Consider the following 24,677-nt stretch of genomic DNA (forward strand, 5'->3'; position numbering starts at 1 on the left):
TTTCTAATCCAAACGCACTTGTCTTTATTCAAACCAGGGTCCAACTGGTCAGTGGGGACGCCCTGACACCACGTGCGCGCGAGAGCGGCTGACAAGGCCTCCCTGTCCCTGGTGCAGGGGCGGGCGCGGGGTGGGCGCCTGCAGAGGCTGGGCGGGCGCGGCCCCCACAGCGCGCCGGCCAACGGCGCCGGCAGGCCAGTCGACAAAAGCAAGGAATAAACAAAAAAACAAAACGCGCTCAGTAGACTTCTGTAAGCTCCCAGAGTTTCTGGACCAACGAGCCCCAACCCTCAAAGCCCGGAGGGAGGGGCTGAGAACGCCCCTCACCACCACCAGTGCCGACGGAAACCCTGCTTTTTAAATTAAAAAATAAGCCAGTATACATCGTAGAAAATTTCTCTTAAAAATCTCACAATTTGTAAATGTATATTTTTTCTTTAACATAAAAGTTTACAATATACGGTAAAACAAAAGGCTCAGGAAAATAATTTCAAAAAAAAAAAGGAAGAAAAAGAAACCTGAAGTTTTGAATTAAAGCTGAAGACTTTTTTTTTAAACCCTGTTGTTGAACCAGTGACTTTTTTTTATTGTGCTGATGGGTTAGAGAAAGAAATATGTTTAAAAACTTCAGTCCAGACACCCACCGCCGCCTCCAAAAGCCTCTCGCCCCCCTCCCCCCACCGTCGAGTCGCTATTTTTCTGCCAAGTTTGTGATTGTCACGAGTTCACAAGTTCTAAATCCTGGGTCTCAGCCGCCCTGACGTCCGCAAGGTGCCGGCCAGCTAGCGTCGGTACGGGTGGAACCCTTGCACGTTGTGGTTCTGACCTCGTCCAAAGCCACTGCCGCCGGCGGGGGGCCCCCCCGAGCCTGGCACCGAGGGGCCCCCGTAGGAGGGGGGCTGCTGGCTGGGGTCTGAGAAGCCCTGTCCGAAGCCAGCCAAGTCCTGTCCGTAACCTGCAGGGAAAAAGCCTGGTGAGCCGGGGCTGGATGGCAGCTCTGAGCCCATGGCTGAGGAGGGGTCTACACCTGCACAGCCCAGCCTGCTCCCCCACAGGACCCCGACCATCTCCGCACAGAAGGAAAAGCAGCTCAGAGAACCCGAGGACCCCCTGGTCTGTCCCATCCGTCTCCGGCCTCGCCTCCCCACCTGTTCCCAAGGACCCGCGGGCTGGGCCCTGGCGGCCCATCTGAGCCCCTGCAAACCTGAGCTTGGAGACAGAAGAGCGCTTGGCCTGGCTCAGGGGCCGGAGGGCTTGCAGGAAGTTTATTTTTGAGTGGAATGCACGGGAAACGGACACAGCCCCCAGAATCTAAGAAAATGTCAGACTAGCGCCAGGCCTCCCCCGTCCCCCGCCAGACCCGAGACAGTCCTCCCTGCAGTTGACCCGAGCCGGCAGCGCCGGCAGAACCGGCGGGGGTGACCAGAGTGCCCGACACTGGGCAGGAGTGCCCCGCGGGGAACATGCGGGCGGAGACTGCCAGGGCCGGGCAGGTCCCACCCACCCCCCCAAACAGGACCTAGACCCTGCACTGCTGACCTCAAAAGGCACAGGAGGCGCTTCCGGAAAGGGGGCCAGCGCCAGACTGCACACCGGGATGCAGGTGTCCTGGGGCCCCGGGGTCCCAGTGTCCCAGCAGAGGGTGTGCGAAGGCACGGGGTGCCTGGGGCCGTGGGGCTGTGGCCAGTCAAGAGCCTCGCCCCAGCAAGGGCCCCATCCCGAGGGCACCGCCGGGTCCACCCCCACCCGGGGCGGCCGCTGCCTGGGCGCAGGCCGAGTGGGGGCCGTGGAGGAGGAGGTGCCACCTACCTAGGCCACATCACTGCTCAGCCTGACCATAAGAGTGTAAACAAAGTATGGGCCCGAAGCCCGACGGGTCTGGAGAATAGGTACCCAGGCCTGGCAAGAGACGAGACCAGGGTGACTACCCCAGGGCAGCCTCAGGAGAGGGGCGGGGCCACGCTGGCGGGCGGCACACCCCCACCCAGGGCTGCTCACGCCCAACACATCCTGCTCTGGGGGTGGGGGGCGGGAGTGGGGCAGGGTGGGCAGACAGGAGACGACCAAGTTGCTTGGGGACCATGGCCAGCCACAGTGCCAGGGGGACAGGACTGCACGATGCTGGGCAGCCGGGAGCGGCCAGCCGGGGACTACATCCAACCTGCAGACACTGCGGCCTAGGGCGAAACAGTCTGAGCGATGACGTGGCACTGGCAGAGCCCCAGACGGGGAACCGTGGGCTAAGGCTGTGGCTCCTGTAGAAGCCCTGGGAGGCCTGGCGACAGGCAGTCCCACCCATGTGGCCCAGCAGAGGTGGCAGGAGACCCGGGACACCTGGCCCAACCCTGTCCTCACGTGAGCTCCTCCCACACAGGCCATAGGTCGCCACCCTATACACCCCGGGCTCAGAAGCACCTCCTCCGTGACGAGCCGCTCGCTCAAGTGAGGCCCACAGTAACAGCCCAGGCAGTGCCTGCCGCCCACCAGAGCCATGAACCCAGGGGGCCCACAGGTGCCCGCCCCGCACTCTGCACTCGGAAGAAAACAAGACAACCAAGGAACAGGGGGGTGCCCCGAGAGGCCCTGTGCCATCCTCCTAGGGGCCCTGTCACAGCTTCGGGTTCCTAAACCCACAGGTCCTGGAACACCGGCTGCACGATCAGTGTTTTTCTAAGGCTAGTTCCCTAGCCAAAACCCGAGAAACCAAAACCTGCTCGTGTTCACTCTGCTTGACCCTGCATGACAAGCCCCTGCCGAGCGGGGTCCCTAGCGACATTCACATTGGCAAGGAGGAAGGCCGGAGGTGGGGGGAGCGGGGGTGGGGGGAGGAAGGCCAGAGCGGGCGGGGCCAGGCCCCGGGGCCCCAGGCCTCACCTGCAGGTCTCCTACTCACCGTACTGACTATAGGGGAAGTCCGGCTGGGCCGTCGGAGGCTTGCTCATGTCTGGGGCGGCCTGAGACGGAGGCGGAGGGAAAGCCAGAGGTGCTGCCCCTGGAGTAGCAGGTGGAGGAGGGACCCCTGGCGGGGCGAACTGATCCGGTGGGGGAGGTGGAGGCCCATAGCCGAAGCCTGTGAACAGGAGAGACAGACACAGCCTAGCCTACCGCAGCTGCCCACACTACTTCCTGCCGAGACCCACTGAGCGGCCGGGCCTTGAGGATGTCCCTAGGGTGGGCCTGGGGCAGCCTGTCAAGCCCCCAATAGCCAGTGTTAGGCAGGGACCCCACGGGCAGTGGTGTGAAAAGGACAAAACCCACCTGCCAGACACAGCGCCGGCTCCACACAGCCTCCCACTCCGTCCCGCGGCTCCACAGCCCATTTCTATCCACCCGCCTTCTGGTTAGAACCAGACACGGTTCAGGCCAGCGAGACACACACCTCTGCCATGAGGGCCCACACGGCCGTCCCGTGGCCTGACCCAAGCCAGGGCACACTCTGACAGAACCCTCACTCCTAAGCCCTCCCCGGCAAGACTGTGGGACCAGTAAGGCCGGCCGCGTGGCGCACGGCAATGACAGCCACCAGCCACGGTGCACAGGCGAGGGCTTCCTGTCACGGCCGAGGACCCAGCTGCCAGGTGGGTGCCCCAGCATGGAGCTGAGCACAGACCAGAGCTCCTAACGCTCAAGCCCCTCTCTGCGGAGTCACAACATCAGGTCCAGATGCCCTAGCAAGGGGGCACACTTCCCTCTCGCGACCGCTGTGCCACCCACACGACCCTCCGAGCAAAGGGACCAGGACAGGCAGCAGCCCAGCCGTGTGCCCCAAGCAAGTGCCAGGCATAGGCTGCAGGGGTGCATCTCTTGGGGGGCCCCCAGCCCGGCTCCAGGGGCCTGCAGAACTTACTGAACTGTGGGGGGGCACCGTAGCCCTGTGGGAAGCCCTGAGGAGGGGGGAACCCTCCGGGAGGGGTGGACACGATGTACGAGGTGAATGGTGGGGGTGGCGGGGGCGCTCCTCTCCCTGCAGGCGGCGGTCCGTAGCCACCTGGAACACAGGACGCAGAAGGGAGTGAGGGGAAGGGCGCAGCGCACAGCTCCCACCGCCCAGGCCCCCTGGGGGCCCACCCCGCTGCAGATTCCGTTCTCTCTGGGGTCCACAGATAAGGACTTACCAATTGCCTGTCCTGCTGGAACCCACATTCCTAAAGAGGAAAACAAAGAGGGTGGTGGGTGTCCTGTCCACAACCCAGGCGAGAAGCTGACCCACCCCCAGCGGCACTCGCTCTGCTGGCAAAGCCCTCCCGGAAACACCCTCCAGGGGCCTGGCATCCTGCTGTACTGCCGGCACAGGAGGACGTCCCAGCCTCAAGGAAGGTATCCGAGGAGACACCTGGCAAAGGGCTGCCACTCGCATTCCACTTCTCCAAGGGAAGCCTCTCCCGGACAGCCCTGTCTGTCGGTCAGGTGGCCCCAGCTCTTCAACAGAGCCCGTCAGAAAGGGTGAAGGGGACACCCACAGACGAGGGGCCCAGAAGCACGGATGGGACATCAGGCTGGGTGGTGGGAGCCCCGGGCCAGCTACCAGCCAAGTGCTAGTGGGCAAGAGCTTCTGGTCTCAGTGACTGGTCTCCTATGGCTGTATTTGGGTTTCCCCCGCCAACAAAGACTTTATTTGATAGCAACTGAGCACAAGCAGGGGGAGCGTCAGAGGCAGAGGGAGAAGCAGGCTTCCCACTGAGCAGGGAGCCCAACGTGGGACTCGATTCCAGGGCCCCAGGATCATGACCTGAGCTGAAGGCAGACACTTAACAGACTGAGCCACCCAGGCACCCCTGGCTGTTTTATTTTGGGGAGAAAAAAAAAAAAAAGTTTTTAAAAAGACAATCTGTAAGCTTTGGATGGTACAGGGTTAGGGGGCGGGCCAGGTGCCCCTGGGTGCGGACAGACAGCCCTAGCCTTCTTTGGCTCCTCCCTGGACACGGTTTCTAAAGGAGGCAGAGGCTACCAGATCCTGCCCTGGGGGCCCTGGGAACCTCAGCTCTTCGGCCAGGCTGACCTTAAACCATCCTGCTGACCCTTCACAGAGGCCCTGACGGCCCAGCTAGCTTCGGCCCAGAGCCCAGGGAGCAGGAGAAGATTCAGAGGGTCCAAGAGGCAGGACCCTGTGCTTGCTTCCAGCCAGGCCAAAGCCTCAGTCTCCCTCAAAGCATCTTCTGAGCCTCTGAGATGGCCAGGCCAGGCCCACCTCCCACTCTATCCTCACTGAGAACAGTATGCCATCGGTTCACTGTCAGGGGAAGAGACGGCTGCCGTAGTGCGGCAGCTGCTGGGGAGCGAAGGTGGCAGGGACGGATTCCCTGAGCCACCAGGGCCTCTCACTGCCCCCTCAGACCTGTGCGGCCCTCGTCCATGGCATGGCCTGTGAGGCGAAGACACTCACCCAGCCCAGCGGGTCACAGGAAGAGAAAGCCATCTGCCCAAACCACAGGTGGGGAACCTGGCTGTGACCCAAGCACACCGCCAAGGGTCACAGCACGCTCAAGGTGGAGGTGAGGACACGGAAACTGGCCCCTTCCTCATCTGTGAGCAGGCTGGACAGTGCCCCTCTGGGGCTTGCCAGAAGGTCTGGGCGCTAACAGGTACCCAGCACAGAGCTCTGTGCAGCAGCCCTGGGGCCGGACAGGGAGGGGCCCCGCCTCTGCCTTCATCTGTCCGTCAGGGGCTGGTGCGCCTGTCCAGTAGGCACGTCCCCCCTCTGCGGTGAGTCTGCTACACCTCCAGCTCAGGACCCTGGCCTGCACGCAGGTCTTCCTGAAGGGGCCGCCTGGGGGCAGGACCCGGTCTAGGTGCCGGAACCTTACCTTGCGGGCCGTATCCTTGCTGCCAGGTGGGTGGGGGCTGGCCTGCCCAGCCATTGGCAGCACTGGGCACGACCCGACTGCCCCACTGGCTGGCACCTGGCTGTCCCGGCGCTTGGCTTTTGCTGTCCCGTGGCTCAGCCCGTTTAACTTCCACCTAGACAAATGAAGCTCTGGTTTAGGGAGATGCCAAGGGTCCTGGACCCCCTTCCCTTCAGACACACCCTCAAATAACTTATAACTACACTTAGCATCTTATTATGACTTAAAACTAAATACTTAACTATAAACCTTATTTAGGCCAGTATTTTTTTCTTTAAAAATTTATAGTTTTTTTTTTCTCTTTTCTTTTTTGCTTAAAACATGTTTCTCAGGTACAACAGGTGCAACCGTAAGCCGTGTAAGCCCTGCCCGCTGCAGAGCATGGGCCGAAGGCCAAGGACCCTCAAGAGCTTTGTGGGACAAGGGTCTTTCAGTCAAGGTGGAAGGACAACTTTCTCCTTCGATGGCCTTATCACCCCAGGGACACAGAGCCCAGGACGGACCGAACCATCACAGCCTCTTCCCAGGCCTCTCCAGGGCCCCAGCGTGGCCGGAGCCGGACACTATCCGAGCTCCGTGGGGGAGGATGGACCTCGGCTGGGAGGAGCCAGGCCGACTGACTCACGGGCCCCTCCAGAGTCCCCCCACCCTGCCTGGGCTTTAAGCTCATACCTGAGAAACACAGTTGGTTTACTTAGGTTTCTTTATTTAAAATGTCTAATGGAAGATAAAGACTTACCTTCCCCAGGCTAACGCTTAAAGAATCTCAATTAACTCAAAATAATGTCAGAGGGAATGGATGTGATAAAGAGAATCTTACATTACATCTAACAAAAAAAGTAAACAAACATGCAATAAAATGGACATTTGAATCAGTAAGCAATCTTCATACTGTGTTAGGTCGGCAGCCCCGGACCCTTCCTCTTTTGGACGCTGTCAGGAGCCGCAGCCCCGGGGACGGGCGCAGCGGGAGCGAGTGAGCGCGCCGCACTGGCACTGAGTGCTGTGGCCGCCAGCAGCAGCCCCCCCCCCACCGCAGGGTTTAGATGCGGGCAGACTGACAGTCCAAGGTCCCCCAATTACAAGGCTGCCTCAGCATCTGCATCTCCATTTTTTTTCTTTAGTGATAAATTTTAACGAGAAGGAAGAGACAATAAATCCACTCGGAGTCATCCTTGGGGTCTCACAGGCTGGTGCGCTAAGCATTATGTATTCCAAATTCCAACAGTTCTGCTCGGGGCCCCTTCCTGCTGGAGAACAAACAGGAGGTGGGAGAGAGGCACAAAGACCCCACCTTCCTGATGCCCCAAGGACACCCCATGGACAGGAACAAGATCACCCTTAGCTCAAGGCCATGTGGCAGCAGGACCAAGGAGCCCTCAAAGAACTCCAACGGACGAGTCCACGTACTCTCCTTAAGGGAATCTGGTTTCTGCTTACGAAGCAAAGCAAGGCAGCCCTTGCACGTTACCCCCCACTAATTCTTACCCTCTTCCTATCAGAACGTGGATGCAGCCACTGGCACTCTGGTTTTAATGAGAAGTGGGACCAGGCCCCTTAGGGAGGTGAACCCCACCGAGGACCCGAGGGGCTGCCGTGCCTCGCCCGCCAGTGAAGGTCAGGCATCGGGAAGAGGGCGAGGCCGGGGGCTGCTGCCGGAGGCCGGGTTCTCTCGCGTGTGCGCCTTACTTTAGAAGCTGAGCCCCACACTGAGGAGCCATCTCAGTCCCCACTCTGTGCTCCGTGCGGACCAGACTCAGACACCGATGCGTCCTACAAAACCGGGGTGGGGCCGGCCGCCTGGAGATGGAAGTAGGTCCGTGTGCTTAGCAGCCTTTCTGCCCCTAGAGCAGGACCAGGCCTCCTCCAAGTTTTCAGTGTCACAGTACCTTGAAGTACTGACCGTGGACTCCTTTGAACCGGTGTTCCTAACTAGCATGCGTCCCTGAAACCTGCCCGCTAATTTTAAACTAAAAGCTTCAGTGAGCGCCGGAGCGAGATTTGTGTGTGCTGCTTAATCAGGTTCAAACGGAATTAATTAAGCCTGCAACCAAACCTCAGGCACCTCTATGTAAAAATAGCTCCACGCGGCCGTGTTTACCGCATGCAGAGAGCGGGCTGTGGGGCTGGGCCGGGAGCGCCAGAGAGGCAGGAAGCTCGTGGTGCCTCAGTCCCTCCACAGGACTGTAACGACAAAAATGGGCCGACTCTTGTCCCAGGGGCGAGGCAGGGCGGCGGGAATAAGGAAATGCCTGCCGCCCTGCGAGGCGACCGTGGGGACCGCTGGGGTGGGGTGGGGGGGCTGTACAAGGGCAGAGACAGGAATCCTGCACAAACAGGGGCCTGAAGCCTCTCGCTAACTCTCAGAGACCCCACATTGCAGACCCTCTCCCAGCGATCTGTTTTAGAGGGGACTCCCCCTGAGCCCCGGGGGCCCCGGGAGAGGAGGAGCGGGCGCGGGCTGAGCCTGCCCGCCGCCGCGGCAGCAACACAGTATGAAGATGAAACCAGAGGTCACTTGACCGCACGGAGTTAAGTACTACCGAGAGCATGTGGCTGCGGCCGGAGTTCCACAGTAAGTGACCCAAGTAAAGGAAAACCAATCCTTCAGGATGTTTACGTCTCTTTCAGTTTGACATGGACCCTGTTGTCACAGGTCCACTGGCCACCGCACGGCACGGGGTGGCAGGCAATTGGAATGCGGGACAGACATCTGAAGGAGTGGTCACTGAAACCAAGCCTGAGGCAACCTGCAATTTCACTGGAGGCCAGCCCAGGGGGCCCCCGCAGACCGTGCCCCTCGGCTGGGGGGCCACCACCCCCACCCCAAACCGGTCCCAGTGGATCCAGAGCGAGGGGCTCCGGGAGCAGCGCCGGCGGGACGGGAGACGCCACGCCACAGGCAGGAGCCCTCGGGCAGAACGGGGCCCCCGTGCTTCTGCAGGAGCAGGGCCCGAGCCCACCTAGCCCTATGTCCCAGGCCCTTTTTCTGCTCAGGAATTGTATTTTCCAGTGAAATCCCTAAGTTGCCTAAAACTTGGTTTGGTCTTAAGGTAAAATAAAACTACAACTACACACTTTTTTGCCCATGATGTCGTGAAAATGCATGTTGACAGCCTGGTCCACTGATTGTTCGTCCTCGAAAGTAATAAATCCAAAACCTAGCCAACGACGAAGAGTGAATCAAGGTAGCAGGGCGTTGTGACACAAAACAGGGTGATGAACAGTATCAGGGCCGGGCCGAGGGGGCGCCCAAGGGTTTCAGGGAAGCAAGTGTGTGCGGCTGCAGGGCAGGGCCCGAGCCGGGGGCTCCCCGTGGAGACACGCTGGGAACCGGGGGGCTGGCCTCTGAGGGAGGCGCAGCCCGGGCAGGAGAGAGGCCCGGTGCGCGGAGCGCGCCAGAGCGCTCTGGAGGGGGCCGCGGCGCCCCCCTGCGCGCAGGGTAGCAGCCGTGAGCTCCGCCTCCGTGAGACGGGGTATGTGCCGTGGGTGCGCGGCTGCTTTTCTGAAACCCGAGAGTCTCCCCCTCGGCTTGCAATTCGCTTTGCGACTAGGTCTGACGGCAGCCGTATTCATGGTTCTAGCGCGCCGACTAGACTGCGGTGTCTACAGTTCGTGCCTCACTAAGCTTAGCCAACGCCGTTGGATAAGCCCAAGGAGTCCCGTCCGAGTCACACATGTATGCATACAGGTGTCTACCTCACGGACCTACGCACAAGGTACACAGAGATACAGGCCACAACGGGTTCCAGCAGGTCAAACTCTGCTGGCAGCAGCGAGAGCAAGAGGCACTATGTTGTCAGAAAGAGAATTTTCAAGGGAAAAAAATTTAGCGTTTCCCAAACACAAGGAAGTGGCAGTATAAACGAAGTTTGGTCGGTCCGGGTGAGAGTGGCCGCCCGGCTACCGTGGCGTGTCTGGTCCTCAGTCGGCTGCACTGTCTCCCCGGGGCCCGACTGACTAAGCATGAAAGGTGGCGCGCGGCAGGCAGCTGCCGGCAGAGCCGGGGACGAGGGCGGCTGCGGGGAAGGGCCGAAGGGGGCACGGGGTGCTGGCGGGGGCAGCACAGCGGACCCTCCCAGGCCAACGGCCGGAGCCTGGGCCAGGCCTGCGCCCGCCAGGGCCTCTGAGGGCTGCGGGGCCGGAGCGGGCAGGGATGGGGCATCAATCGGGAAGGGGCGGCCAAGCCCGAGGCCTCTCAGCTGCGGGACAGGGACGCTGGGGCTGCAGCCACCAGGCTGTGGCGAGGGGGAGGTACTGCAGGCACAACATGGGGCGGGGGGGAAGAGACAGCTCAGAAACCAGGGGATGCCAGACTAGCAGGGAGGGACACCCGGGACTCTGGAGGCATGACGTGTCCCTGCACGCGCCGTGTGTCTGAGCGTGACTATGCACGTGCTCACACGAGAATCTGCACACGGCGTGAGGACAGGGGTGGAGTCACGGCTGCGGAACGATGATGGCAAGACACACGGAAGGAGACAGTAGCTGGAGCCGGGGTGGGGGGGTTGCCAGAGAGGAAGGTGGGAGGTGAGCAAAGGCAGTGGCCAGGGTGAGGGGCGAGATGAGGGTTTCACTGTCCCCAGCAAGACACACGCAGAACCCTCGGGACAAGGACAGGGACACTGTCTCAGGTCAGCCGAGAGGGAGGAGGGAGGCAGAGCCCTGGAAAAGACCTGGGAAGGGGAGAAAGCAGGATGACCTCTCTGGGACGCCCCTCTAGCCCACGGAGGGGTTCCTGCCATCACTCCCCCCCTCTGCTGGCCTCGTGCTCGCAGGGACCCTCAGAGCCCGATGTGGAGGACATTGTGAGCTCCCACGGGAACGTGGCCCCAAGGTCAAGCCCAAAGCGCTCTCCCCGCCAGCTCCTCCTGTCTGCACCCCCAGCCCACAGCGGCTCGGCGTGCTCCTGGGCCCAGGGCGAGGCCTCAGGGCGCCGACTGGGGGGAGTGTGAGTCTAAGAGCAGCCCTCAGGACCCCCACGCCCTGAAGTTTCACAAGACCGGAGGCGAATGGTGGAACACGACATGGGTAATGAACGGCACGTTAGAAAGTTAACATTTTCTCCAAGTGCAGGAGTGAGTGTCTGCAGCCACAGGGCTCGCGCGGTCCGTTACAGCGCGAGAGGCGGTGAGTCTCGGGTGGGGAGCCCCGGGGCGGGGCGTCTAGGGACGCATCTGTCTGTCAAGAGACGACATCACCACTGAGGGAGCGGCCAGAAACACACTGAAACTTCGTTTACACCCCACTGGAGCGAAGCCCGCTCCGTCCTCTGACTGCGGGACTGGCCTGTACCTGTGTGACATAATTTAGCACCTGGAGAAGAGAAATCTAAAGAGATATCGTTAATCACAAACAATTCACAGAGAGAAAAGGAAAAACAACTTACTTAACGTTACTGTACTTTACTACGAGACACTTAAGTACGTCACTAAGCATGTATGTCTACGTTAAAGTTAAGCTAAGACTTAACAGCTTAATCGACATGGAGTGCGGATACGTCACTTATCATGGAGGGAGAGAAGGATGAAGTTCAAATGGCAAACTATTCTCCAGCATGGCGGGCGCACGCGGCGGCGGCGCCGGCTCTGCACGTGGGGGCCTCCGACGGGGCTGGGGCAGAGGCTGCGCGGCGCCCGGACGCCAGGCCGGCTCGCGCAGCCGGTCCCCAAGCGGCGGATGAACCCAAACAGACGGGCGGGCACAAGCAGCAGCAGCCCCAAAAATAAAATTGCAAAAATAGTAATAATAAACAATAATAATAAAAAAGGGCACGGAAATCGGGTGCCTGCTGTCCCAGCCCCACAAACCAGCTGGGAAGTGCTGGCGCGGGCAGCTCCCGGAAGCTCCCAGGGATGCCTGAGGCGGCTCCTCACTCTCCTCCCGCTGCCCACGGTCTTAGGGGAACAAGAAACAAGAAAAACAGGAAAAAAGCATGGGATGGATAAGAAAGTCCACGTTCAAGCCGAGCTGGGGCAGACCTAGCCTGATGCCGCGGAATGAGACCTGCCTGGGCAGGGCTCCAAGTGGGACGCGGCCCGGAGTGTCAAGGGCACCATCTGAGAAACGCAGCAACCTCTCAGTGCGCGTTTAAAAACAGAAGCCATACTGAAATTCACGTCAGCTTGCAAAAACTTCAAAAGAACGAGCCAAAAAAACCCGGGGACGTCTGACCTTGGCAAGCAGACAGGCTGGGGCTGCACAGGAAGGGCCTACGTTTGAGTCGTGTCTCCGAATCACCCTTCTCTGCGGCAAGCTCGCTACCACCACCACCTAATTGTGAAATAGTTTGCCATCTGAAGGGGAAGGTCAAGGACAAACTCCATCTCTTTTACCTCGAGGCCTCTGCTTCTCTGCGTCGTAGATCATAACCACTTCTGTGACCTGCAAGAGAGACGGGTGTTCGAGAACCCGGGTGCCACGGGCAGGCACGAGCACATCCGGCTGCCATAAGACTCCCGAAGCAAAGGACCGCTGGGGACATCTCCAGATGTTCCCCAGGGAGGCCCCGAGGCAAGAGGCCGGACTCCTGGGGTTTGATGCCTGAGACTCAGGGGACCCAAAGGAGGCCAAGGGGCCAAGGGGAGGCCAGGGGACCCGAAGGAGGCTGCTTGTGCCCCGAGTGCTCATGGGGAGGCACGTGGACACCCGAGGCCCCGGCCCCACGCTCCAGCCGCAGGACCACAGGGCGCCCTTCCATTCTCAGACAAAAACCAAGGCCTAGATGGCGGGACAGGACCCAGAGCTCTGGTGCTCGGCCGCACGTTCTGAGACCATCCCGCTGCCCAGCACTCGGCTGGGCACTCCCCAACAGGGGTCCGCCCAGCCAGCAGCCCTCTCCCCGGGGCCCCTGGCTCACCGAGCGCCCTTCGGCACACGCTCCGGCCCAGGTCCTCAGCATACTCGGGCACCACCCCCTGACAAGCAGGTGGCAGTGACGCAATAGGGCTGTCCCACCATCGGGGGTGTGGCCCGGTGGAAGCCTGGGGAGACCCTGTGCCTTTGCCTCAGCTGACTGGACGACCCCCGCACGAGCCTGCTTGCTAGCCCCATCTTCTGCCTGCCCTACTAGAACTGAGTCTCCTGGAGGAGCCCAGTTAACTCTAAACCCCCGTAAGATTCTGAAAGATCTCAGCCTCTTCCAGAAACAACCAGCCTTGGGAGGAGGTCTGCCGTCGCTGAGGCAACGCTGCTCAGGTGACAGACACCTAGCCAGTGAGTGCTAGGCCGGCTCCCTTTAGGCCGCCGGTCCTGGGCTAGGATACTCCTCACCTTCCCACCCGCGCCCCCCCACCCCACAAGACACGGCAGGCTGGTTCCCACAGTTGGGCCAAACCCTGCTTCTCCCTGACACTACGGAGCGCTCCCCACCATGACGCTCACAACCTATGAGAGGGCCTTCCAGATCGGCCTGGCAAGCTTCCATTGGCCTGAAAAAGCAGTAAATGCTCCCCCGGGCTCTGGCTTGTTCTGGGGGAGACACAGGCCCAGAGGACAGAGCTGCCAGGTTCCACCTCCAGGGACACTGGGCTCCACCGCTCCCGCCCGGACCCGCCATGCTCTGGGGCAGGGACAACTCACCACTCCGAATTTCTTGAAGTATTCCCTGAGCTCTGTCTCACCACAATTGTGAGGAATCCCACCGACAAATATTTTATTTGATTTACTGTTATCGCTCCTGGGTCCTTTCTGCTGTTTTAAGAAGGAAACAATGGTTAGTCGGTGTGGGGAAACCTCATGATGCTCCCCATGGTGAGGCTGTGGCGCACATCGCACTGGTCTTAAGACCCCGCCCAAAGCAAGACCGAAGCCCTTCAAAAACCAGCCAAAGAGAATCAGCGAACTGTCCTAACCCTTCTTCCACCTTCCTCTGGGACCTGCGGCAGAGCGAGTGGCGGGTCCCGTGGCGAGTTCCAAGTCACAACAGCAAGAGCAGGAAGCTCTACCGTCCCCGAGGAAGGGCTGAGCGGGGTGGCTGGCATGATGGAGACCAGCAGTTTTCTGGGGTTAATTGAAGAGGACAATGGGTGGTTCCCCACACCTCGCCTGACCCCGGTGACCCCACCCTCTGCAGGGAGGGCCTCGCACCTTGGAGGCAAACACTTGCCCGAGCTCGTCCCTTGTGGATAGAGGCGGCCTAGAAGCTCGGCTCCTGCTTCCAGAACGCCGCCTCCCCCAGCCCCTTGCACCGTTTTTCCTGTCTAGGGCGCCCGGGCGCAGTAGTCCCAATGGCCCTGGACCAACGCCATGGGAGTCTGGGGGCGGGCGAAGGTCTCCCAGGTGCACTTAGGGCTCGAACTCCATCAAGTGTCTGCTTCATCTCGGCAAGGCTGCCAAGAGACTCAAAGACACGAGGAACCAAAGAGAATCTGAATGCGGCCGTGATTCCAGTCTGAAGAGCAGAGCCATGGAAGCCGCTGAGAATGACCCCAGAGCCACAAGGGCCCCCGTGTGGACACAGCAGGCGCTGGGAGCCGCGGCCGACACTCCTGTGCGAGCACGCGGTTTCAGGAGATACCTGCTCCTGCACTCAGGAGTGGCAGACCCAGACAGAGATGGGATAGAACAGAGATGACTGGGAAAATGTTAACAATTGATGGGTCTAGGCCATGTGTTAAAGTGTTTGATGTACTACTTTGCTGATTTTTCCAAACTTTCCAAAAAGTTTCCCAATAGAAAATTGGGAAAATAAGAACTATTTCAAGGGTCTGAAGTCCCTGTCTTCCAGCAGCAGTTGGGTCTTGCTAGAAATGCAGGGTCTCGGGTCCTGGCCCGGACACGCCGACCAGACGTCTGCCCTGCCTGCTGCCCAGCTCTGGCCAGGCCCCTCTGCCGGGACAATGGAGTCCTAGAGGACGGTCTTCTCCAAGATCTACTGGGTTGGGGAAGGGGAGGGACAGGTGATGGTGGACAGAGGAAGGGTCTGCTTCAACAGAACCAGCATCAGGGGCCACACAGCTCCCAGAGAGCCCTGCAGAGCCCCCACACCGGTGGCTTCTGACCAGCTGTTCCAAGCAGCAGGCTCTCAGACACGGCCAACTGGGCCCTGGCCCCGAGCCGCAGCGCCCAGACGGGAGCAGCCAGCAAGCAGAAAGGAGCAGGGGACCAGGGGCTGCACTAACACTGCCCCCTCCCAGGGCAGGGTGGGAGCCACCAGGGAGGAGAAAATGGAACTCCTGATCGCAAACAGGTGTGGGAGGCCTTTTTCTTGTTTCCAAGGTAGACTAGGAAGAATATTCTTGGCTACAAAGTAAAACACACACCCACTGGATAGAGTCAAGCGACCGTGTGCTGCTCCAGCAGCAAAGCGCCCCGCTGCCCTCGAGGGCCACGGGCAGAACCCCAGGTGGCGGGCGCACGTCCCCTCCTGCGGGGCCAGGACACCGGCGGAGACGCCGCCCTGCCCAGCCCAGCCTTACCCATCCTTCCTTGGGCCGCGTCCTCTCCGGCTGCATCCCTCGAGGCGTGCATGGCTTCGGGTCAATCTGCAAAAGTTTCAAAGGCGTCAGCTGTGACTACGAAGCCACTTTCCCTAGAAGAAGCATCCACACAGCAAACAAGCCCATGCTCCCAGTCACTTCACCCCGAATCCAGGCCCTACTGCCCCCTCCAGCCCTCTGAGCCCACCCTGCTAACCCGCTCCCTCACGGGCACACCCACCAGGCCCAGCAGCAGAGGCTGGCTGACGGGGCAGCGTGCGGCAGGGGCGGAGGGACGGGAGAAGTGGACTCCAGGGAGGGCCACTTACGTTTCGGCCGTCTAGTGTGTGTGGTCTGCTGGCCAGCACCGTCCCCACACAGTTTGGGTCTTTAAATTTGACAAACCCAAAGCCTCGCGACTGGTTGGTGGTTTTATCTTTCATGATCACACAGTCTACAACTTCTCCATATTGGGAAAAGTAGCTGCGCAGAGTCTCTGCTCGGAGATTGGGACAAAAACACAAACACACACACCGGAGTGTTAAGCACTGGCCCCCCACTGGCGCGCCAAGCACACAGGCACACACGCTCCCAGTTCTGCAGCCTGACCTGGAAAGTGTGGAACCAGCCCCTTGTTGACTGGCTCAGCAGATAACTGGGGAGGAGGGGGAAGGGGAAGACGGTCCAGGACAGGAGACCCACGGGAAAGAATGGGGCTCCGGACACGGACACATCATGTCTTCCCATGGAGTAGAACGGGTGCAAATGAACACGGCAGCGGCCGAAGGCATCAGGAAAAGGGAAGTTTAAGGGACTGCTCAGTGACCACCGGGAGTGCCAGTTCCCACAAGCTGCTTCCTCCTGAGCCTGAGCTCAGGGACGGCGCCAGCAAGCCCCCAAGCCTCCACACCCCACACAGCAGCAGGCCCCCGCCCTCCATAGCCCCCCCAACTCCGCCGACACATGAGGACGGCTCCGGGTCAGGTGCCCCCCACCCCCCGGGATCCAAGACAACGGTAAGTCAAGAATCAAGGAAAACAAGCAAAACCCCAAGGCAACAGCGAGACGCATTCACACGACTTGAGGACCAAGGTCATCAGCCTATCTGTGGGGCCTAGCACGCAGCCGTCCACGCCACCTACCTTGGGTGGTACTCCAGTCAAGACCGCCCACGAAGAGCTTCCTGCAATTCAACAAGAAAACGCTCAGGGTCAAGACAGTTCTCACCTCCACCGTGCCGGCCATCTGCCCTAAGGCGGGACTCCTGCCCCCCCCCAACGCCGAAGTGGGGCAGAGATGCTGCCTTGTGTCAAGGTCACGGCAATGACATATGCCCCCCTCAACCATTGCTCAGCCTCGGCAGCCACAGACACAAAACCCGACACCAAGATTTGCCAAGATGGTGGCGAGGGAGTGTTACAACACGTAAACAAAGAGATGTCAGGGCGCCTGGGGGGCTCAGTTGGTTGAGCGACTGCCTTCAGCTCAGGTCATGATCCCAGACTTCCAGGATCGAGTCCCATATCGGGCTCCCAGCTCCTTGGGGAGTCCACTTCTCCCTGTGACCTTCTCCTCTCTCATGCTCTCTCTCACTCATTCTCTCTCAAATAAATAAGTAAATAAATAAATCTCTTTAAAAATAAATAAATAAATAAATAAATAAATAAAAGAACGACATGTCAGAGCCACACATGCTTGCTGGGCAAACCAGTGAGAAAACGAGACCTTGTGAAATGGACCAACAGAAGCCCCCAAACCACAGGGGCCTCTGGGCGGGTCCACAGGGCACACTGCCCCAGCGCTCTTGCAAATCGTGTGGACTTAGGAGTCAAGGTCTAAAGGCACCTGCGACAAACAGACTGACCAGGGGGCGGGATGCTCTAGGGTAAAGCGTCAGGTATCTTCCATGTGGTCACAAGTAAGGACCCACTAATCACTGGACAGTCCCTGGAGCCCCAGACTCAGCACCAGAGCCCAGTCCCACATCTCCCACCCCAGGGCAGCTGGGGCTGTCCTTTCAGGCAGACACACGAGAACTTTCCAGAGGAACCCCACTGTTGCCCCAGCTGCCAACCCGGCTCTCTTCTGCACAGGACACCTCTCGGGCAGCTCCAGACATGAACAGCCCTTCCACTTCCCCCTGCCCCTGGGGAGGGGCTCCACACCCACAGGCCACAGGGCAGCATCCACCTACCCCCTGCCCCTGGACTGGCTGGGCCTGAAGTGAACCGAGGCACCGGCGTAGGAAGGAGACGGTCCATGTGCTGGGGCTATTCCAGCCCTCACTGCGGCCAAGCTCACCTGCGTCTCCAATAGGCACAGGCCCCTCAGACATCACTCAGGCCACCCACAACCTGGGAGGTGGCCGTGACAGCTGTGGTGGGGGAAGGGGCCACGAGCACTGTCACACACAGAGGGGGACCCAGATGCTAACCGGCAAGGGCTTCAGACGCCAGCACATGGTCGAGGCTCCGTCCCTGTCTGAGACTTAGGGTCCCGTGGTCCCCTTGTCTGGAGCCGACCACACCACACTCAGCCTGAAGACAAAAAGACCCCCGCAGGCCGCCGAGGAACAGGGGGGCCTGTCCTCCACCCCGGGACAGACCCCTTCGAGGCAGCCAGCGCACCTGCCACCCCTGCTGCATCTGGGGACTCGAGCTTCAGTGTGCCAGCCCCTGGCAGGGTGCCTCCCGCAGGCAGCAGGACCGCTGGGGCCTCGCTCCCAGGGCCTTCTGAATTCAGTGTGAGAAACACTGGCCCCACCACCGGAGACAGCCACGGCCATCCTCACAAGGGCCACAGACAGGCCACGGCGCAGTGGGCCGGGCCGAGGAGGAGTGGGACAGGTACCCCCAGCCGAGGCCACACTCGTGGGGCTGTGCAGGCCGCAAGGCCGCTCTGTGAGGACAGGCTCCCGGAACGTGCTGATCAAGCAGCAGACGGAAGCTTACGTTTGGGGCTCGTTAGCTGAAACTCGTGTCTCCCATGCACCCCTCAAAATCAGGCCAGGCTTCCCCCTGCCTGCAAACAATCCCTGGGGAGAGGGGGCCCCCCGAGGCCAGCCAGGGCGCTGCCCCAGCACGCTGGGCCTCAGGCCCCGCCCGCCCTCACAGGGCCGGGCACCCAGCGGAGGCGAAGGCAGCAGATGACTGAAGGCCCCGGGGCTGGCTGGCGCCGCGAGGAGCTGCCAGCTTGCCCACTCCTTACCCACAGGAAAGGAGCGAGTTTGCCGTGGAAAAGCAGATTCATGAAGGACACAGACACCCCCAGCCTTCTCAAGCACCGAAACCTGATTCACTGAGACAAACACCAGCGCCCATCTAGCATGCCCCCGACCAAACAGAAGGCCGCACGCAGGCACCCTCCCAAGCAACCCAGTCCTCCAGCCCCACCCACCTACGGACGAAGGAACTCGTCGGACCAGTCCAGGTTCCACCCCTCACGGAAATGCCAAAATCTGGCACCAAGGAGAAAAGACCAGACACACCACCGAACTCTGCCCCACAGACTGGCAGTGAGAAGCCGGCAGCCCTGCGCCCTCGCTTGTCCGTCGTGCTGCACGGACTTCAGAGAAGGCTCCAGGTCTCAGAAGAGAGCACACACCCAAGCGTCCGCATGAAGGCTGCCGGGGCTCCTGTCACTCCCCGCTACATCCCACGAGTGGCACCCACCGCACGGGAGGGGCACCTGCCACAGGAGGACCGCAGCGCTGAGCTGGCAGGGAAAGAGAACCTGGCTTCTCCAGTCACTATTTCGTTCCGTCCCACAAGTCTGAAGTTACGGAAAGTCCTCGGCTAGGAGAGATCTTCACGACCGAGGAACAGCAGGCTCGCCCTGGCCCTGGCCCTGGGCTCTCTGAGCTGCACACTCGGGGCACCTTCACAGCGGCTCCCCCGTCTGTCGGGGAGAGCGAGCACCCCAAGCCTCCAGGCAGCACCCGACTAGCTGCTGTTCCTGTTCCCAGCTCCTCTGCTCCCCTTCGATGGCGGACTTCCCCCAGGGGAACACGCAGGAGCCACAGGGTTCCCGGGGTCCTGGGAGGCCACCTCTGAGCCCCAGCACGGAGCCCCAACTCTGAGCCCCAGAAACTACAGGGCCTCCGGCAGGACTAGCTGGAAGCAGCTCCGTCGCGACCCAGGCAGCAAAACCGCGGGCAGTCACTACAGACCCGTGGGCAAGCCTGGCACAGGGCGAGGGACTGCACGGCCAGCCAGCAGCCCTGCAGCGGCCCAGACGGACCCGCGGTACGCCGCGCACATCTCAGACCTGGACGGGACTCTGCGGACTAAGGGCCCAGCTGACCACAGGCACCCCACCCCAGCCCTTCCCTGCTTTTGAGGGTACAACAGTCACTACTCAGCTGAAGCTGAGAGTCACGGGCCCCCCCACAGTTCCCAAACCCCACAAACCACCATGGGGACCTCCTGGCTCCATCAGGCCCCGCCAGGTGACCCAGAGTCAGGCAATGGGCAATGCTACTACCAGGAGGGCCCGGGAGAGGTGGCTCCCAGGGCCCGCGCCGACAGCAGGTGCTGGTGACCCCTCTTGGAAGGGGCTCTGCACAAGCGCTTGGTGGCACCAACTCTGCTTAACCCTCTGGCCCCCCACCCGCCAGGCTGGAAACCCCCGTGGAGGATGGTGCCGCTCCCGCTCCGCGCGCCTCAGGGCAGCCCCATGGTGCTCAGGCCAGGAAGCAGACCTTCAGCGGCCTCCCTGGCCCCGGCCAGCCACTGCGGCTCCGCCCCCTCCCAGTGGGCAGGCAGGCTTCAGAAAGAACCACCTTGCCTGGGAGGCAGTGGCAGGGCACGGCTTGGCTCCGGAGGCCAAGAAGCCGAGAGCCTGGGCCGAGCACGGCCACTCCGCCAACGGCTCTTCTGCCTGACGTGCACAGCGCGCGCAGAGCCTAGTCTGCACCGTCCTGCCCCTCCAGGGAAGTCGCCCGGGACCGGGTCTCCCTAAGTATATGCTTGTCTGCCCAGGGAAGGCAGCAGCTCTGGAGCGAGGGACACAGCACGGGCCCGGCAGCCGCCCCACAGCAGCAGACACCAAGTCCTGGGGCTCAGGCCCTGCCCGCAGCAGCTCAGCCTACCCTCCTGCCGGCAAAGGAGCTCGCCCCCTCCCAGACCACTGTGGGGGGGCCAGTCAAGTGATGCCTGCAAGAGAAAACCCCAGGACGCCCTGGTGCCTGGCATGAACTCCCGACACCCTCAGCCTCCCCCTGTGAGGCCCTGCACCTGCCCTCCCCCAGGCAGGACCAGTGTCCCCCAGCAGCACTCCCTGGTACTGGGCAAAAGCCTCAGTCAGACAAGGGAGGAGCGGCTGCCAGCAGAGCAGGCACGTCACCCGGTTAAAGTGCTCGACCCAAGGCCAGCACCGGAGACAGAAGTAGTCACCCAGAGCACCTCCCAACGTCACAGTCAACATTACAGGCTCCAAACTCGTTCCCACTAGAGCACACAAACCTAAACCACGGGAGCAAGCGGCAGGGACGCCTGGGGACCCAGGCTGAAAAGAGCAGATGTGACCAAACAGGTGTCTCATCTGCCAGAGGATACTGGGGAGTGTCTGGGGACACAACTGGGGGTGCTCCCAGCACCGAGCGGGCAGGCGGGCCTCAGGGATACTGCTCAGCCCCACAGTTCCTGGGACGCCCCAAATGTCAGCACTGCTGGGGACTGTCCAAACTGCAGAAGAGCAGTATCTTTACCTTCGACTCCTGGAAGTCTCCATCACCCTCTCCACGGCAAGAAGACAACCTCCTCCGCAGTCAGGACCTCTCTGAACCCAACCATCAGGACCCCTTCCACCTCCCGGGCACTCAGAGAAAACAGACATTTACCCAGTCCCCACTCTTCCAGGCCCCGGCCTCTGGCCTCACCCTACTAGCACTGCAGCCGGGGCCGGCTGGGCTGCTGGGACCGCGGGAGTGGGGGGCCGGCGGCAGGCTGCCAGCTTTCCGAGCTTCCAGCTCCAGCAGCTGTGGGTTCCCGCCACCTCCCGGCACCTGCTCTCACAGGGACACGCGTGCTGCTGCTTTCTCTCCATGGAGCCCACCTTCTCCCGGGACTCTTCCCTCGACGGCGTCCGGCTGGCCCTGCCTTACTGGCAGCACACACACCGGATAACACCTCTCTCATCAGCTCCTCAACACATGCCAGTGGCCCCAGAGGCAGGTGGCACAGGATGCCTCGGTCCTAACGGGAACCACCCCCCTGCCCCTCCCCCACGGCACTGCGCACACCCGCAAGAGGCCCCCCCCAGAGACCAGGGGTCTGGACCTCTGCGGGGCTTGTGCCAGCACCAGAGCCTGAGCCGGAATTGAGAGACCCTTCCAAGTCGCCCTTCTAAGATCACGGCACAGGAAAGAGGACAGAATGCCCTCCCCCCCCCCCCCCCCCGCCCCAGCAAGGTGAGTGCCTGTCCCCCCTGGTCTCTGGCCCCAAGGGAGGTTATCAGCATGTCACACATCTGCCACATGGGGCCCCACGTGACCCTGCTGCTCCTATCAGCCCTCTGCCCTCCAGACCCAGCCCTCCCTCTGCTCTGGCTGATCTGTGACAATCGGAACGATGGAAACGCTAACTAAAACCACCAGCCTCAGCCAACTTCCTCTCTCCCGCCACACTTCCCGGGGACCGCTGAGCCGGCTTTGGTACAGCCCAGACTCGGTGACGCTCTTCCCTGGAAGACTCAAACGCAGGAGGACAACCCCCCCACTGGACAGCACCCCACGCATCCACGCGCTTCCTGAGGCACTGCCCCTGCACCCACACATGCGGTTCCTGTTAGAGAGAGGGGAGCAGCCCTACCCGCCTGTGAAACGCTCCCTCGGGAGTCACCCGGACGAGGCTGACCACAGACCCAACAAGGGAGACCGGAGATGAAGGGGCATGTCGTCAGAGATCATTCAGACCTGTCACGGCCCGCTAACACCTCCCATCACCTGGATCTGAGCACCACACTCGCTCCCACGTGGTAGCCGCCCACAGTCGGCAACCCTGTTCTGCTCACAGGAAACGGAGCCCAGCGCGGTCACCGTACTGTCCGAGGACAGCCAAGCAGAGCACGGAGATCAAAGTGGACCCTGGACTCCCACATCAACAGACCAGAAACAAGGATCCTGTACAAAACAGAAACTGGTCAATAGTTTTTAGCAACAGATTTCTACCCACAAAGCAATTCAAAGTTTCTGGACACCTGACATTGACGACGTTAAGAGTCCAGCGATGCGGGTGGATGTGCAAGCGTGGGGAGGGGAACGTGGCCAGCCAGGGTACGCGACCCGCTACTAGCTCCACGGCGTCCTCAGGCTGCCTCTGCAGACCCAGGCTTGGATCCCTGCAGCACACCTCGGGGGTCTCCAGGCCCCCTTCCCTCCTGAGCTTCGTCTGCTCTCCCTGCCGAGAGAAAGGCAGTGCAATGCCGCCGGAAGACCCCAGCCTGGGCGCTACGTGGCTGTGCTCTGGAAGGCCAGCGCTGCCGGGATGCGGCAGGCCGGCGAACTCACCGACAGGCTCTGCCCCACTTCTGGAGCACTTTCTCCCTATACCCTGGTTTCCCGTCAGAAGTGCTGCAACTTTTCACCACGTAACACAAAGAACACCATCTCCCAGTCTCCGGACACGCTCTTTAAAGCAAACCAGGCTAGGAGTTCGGGGTCCTGCTCCCAGTGCCCTCGGTGTGCGGTTTGGGAAGGAGGAGCCCACAGAAGGCATTTTATGTGCACGGGGGTAACCGGGAGCTGGGGGCCCTGGGAGGCCAGTCATCCCCCACGAGCCATCAAGCACTTGAGCGCAGGGAGCATACACAAGGCCACAGAACCCCAGCCCCAAACTGCACGGAAATCGGAATCATAAAGCCCCGCTGGGGGCACAGGGCCGCGCTCTGCAAAGAAAACCTGACCACGCCCCTCAACCAAGGCAGAAACGGATTTCCGAGCCCCTCGGGGACCCCCGCTCACACCTCGAGCTCCTCCGGGGCCGACGTAGCGAGAACTCCGCTGTGTTCAAGGGGCCCAGGTCCGCCCAGCAGGTACCTTCCCTCATTCTTTCCAATCCGCCAGCAAGGGGCCGGCGGGCGCCGAGCCGGAAGGGGCTCCAGCTGCAGACCCCCGGCAGATGGTCGGGGCGCCCAGCGCTAGGCTGCGGCCCGGGGGCCGGGCCCACGTGACTGGTGGCCCTGGCACCGGGTCCGCGCACCTTCCTTGTTCTTCGCACCCCGGGAGGGGCTCAGAGCGGCCTCGGGGCGACCCGCCGCCCGCGGGGAAGAAGTTGCGCCGCAGCACAGCCGGCAGGGCCGAGGCCGGGACCGCCACGTGCGCCGCCCCGCCAAGTTGGTGCGCGGGCTGGGGGGAGTCCCGGGGGCCCCGGTGAAGCCCGGCACCCAGGCGGCCGGGGCGCCCCACGACCCCTGCCTGCCGTTCCAGTACCCCCCGCCGCGGGAAGTCCACTTGCCGAGGGGCACACGGCGTCCCAGGGCCCCGCCGGCTCCCTTTCCCGGTCCTCCTCGCGCAGGAGGCGGCGGCGGTCCCCCCGGACCCTCCCAGGCTCCGCTCGAGGTTCCCCCGCCACAAACCCGGCGCGGGGGCGGACAACACGGCCCGGGACACCAGGCTCCCCGCTGCCCCGACGGGGGAGCCGGGTGCGGCGGCGACGGGGACGCCCTGACCGCCCCCCCCCCCATAGTCCGGCACCCGGGTCGGGTGCCCCCCCTCCGGCCCTCCCAGAGCCGCCCCGGCCAGGAAGCAGTGGGACGCCGGACTCCCGGGCTCCCTCCCGCTCGCCGCCCCCCGGCCCCGGCGGTCCCGGCGGCGGTCCCCGGCCCCCCAGGCCGTCGGCCCCAGCGCGGCCCGCCGGCGTGACCTTGACGGGGGCCGGGGCGGCGTCTGGGCGGCGGCGGCGCAGGCCAGCGCCTCCTCACCCGATCTCGTCGGCGCCCGAGTTGTTCATGGCGGCGGCGCTCGGCGTCCCGGGCCCCCTGGCTCGCTCCCGCCTCCGGAAGGTCACCGGCCCCGGCGCCCTCCCCACAGCCGCGGCCCGGATCTGCGCAACGGCGGCGGCCGCGCTGCCTCCTCCCCTCAGCGCCAACGGTCACCGCGCGCCCCCGCGCCCGCGCCGCCGCCCTGCGCACGCCCGGGCGCGCTCCCGCACGGGGCCTCCGGGGGCGGGGCCAGGGGTGCGCCCGCCGGAGTGCGTGCCTGCGTGCGCGCCTGCGTGCAGTGCCGCCGCTCGGCGGCCGGGCTCCTGCGCGGCGAACGGCGTCGCCGCGGAGCACGCTGGGAAGTGGAGTCCCGCGCGCCGGCCCCTCCTGGCGGAGGGGAGCGCGCCGCCGAACGGCGTGCGTGCATGCGCGCGCGGGCCCTCCGAGCCAGGCACCGCGGGGCGCAGGCGCGGCTGGGCTTCCTTGTTTGCGCTCC

At 62.2% G+C, this 24,677-nt stretch overlaps 1 protein-coding gene across 4 annotated transcripts; it reads right to left on the bottom strand.

The window, feature by feature from the left end:
* Positions 1-24,381, bottom strand: DAZAP1 (DAZ associated protein 1). 4 transcript variants are annotated; one of them, XM_047710756.1, is made up of 13 exons: positions 24,182-24,381; positions 16,405-16,445; positions 15,592-15,758; positions 15,263-15,328; positions 13,425-13,535; positions 12,179-12,227; positions 8,922-9,004; positions 5,805-5,958; positions 4,116-4,145; positions 3,848-3,988; positions 2,894-3,070; positions 1,810-1,899; positions 820-955 (listed from the first exon to the last, which is right to left on the bottom strand). In XM_047710756.1, exons 1-12 carry the CDS (start codon positions 24,208-24,210, stop codon positions 1,820-1,822), a joined length of 1,128 nt encoding a protein of 375 aa, XP_047566712.1. In that variant the 5' UTR covers positions 24,211-24,381; the 3' UTR covers positions 820-955; positions 1,810-1,819. The 4 variants fall into 4 exon arrangements, with proteins under 4 accessions (XP_047566702.1, XP_047566693.1, XP_047566722.1 ...); XM_047710746.1 differs by lacking the exon at positions 1,810-1,899 and having other exon boundaries at positions 1-955; positions 13,425-13,532; positions 24,182-24,380; XM_047710737.1 differs by lacking the exon at positions 1,810-1,899 and having other exon boundaries at positions 1-955; positions 24,182-24,379.
* Between the last annotated feature and the right edge of the window lie 296 nt (positions 24,382-24,677).

Source organism: Lutra lutra, chromosome 1 (genome assembly GCF_902655055.1).
Source record: "Lutra lutra chromosome 1, mLutLut1.2, whole genome shotgun sequence".
NCBI classification, from domain to species: domain Eukaryota; kingdom Metazoa; phylum Chordata; class Mammalia; order Carnivora; family Mustelidae; genus Lutra; species Lutra lutra.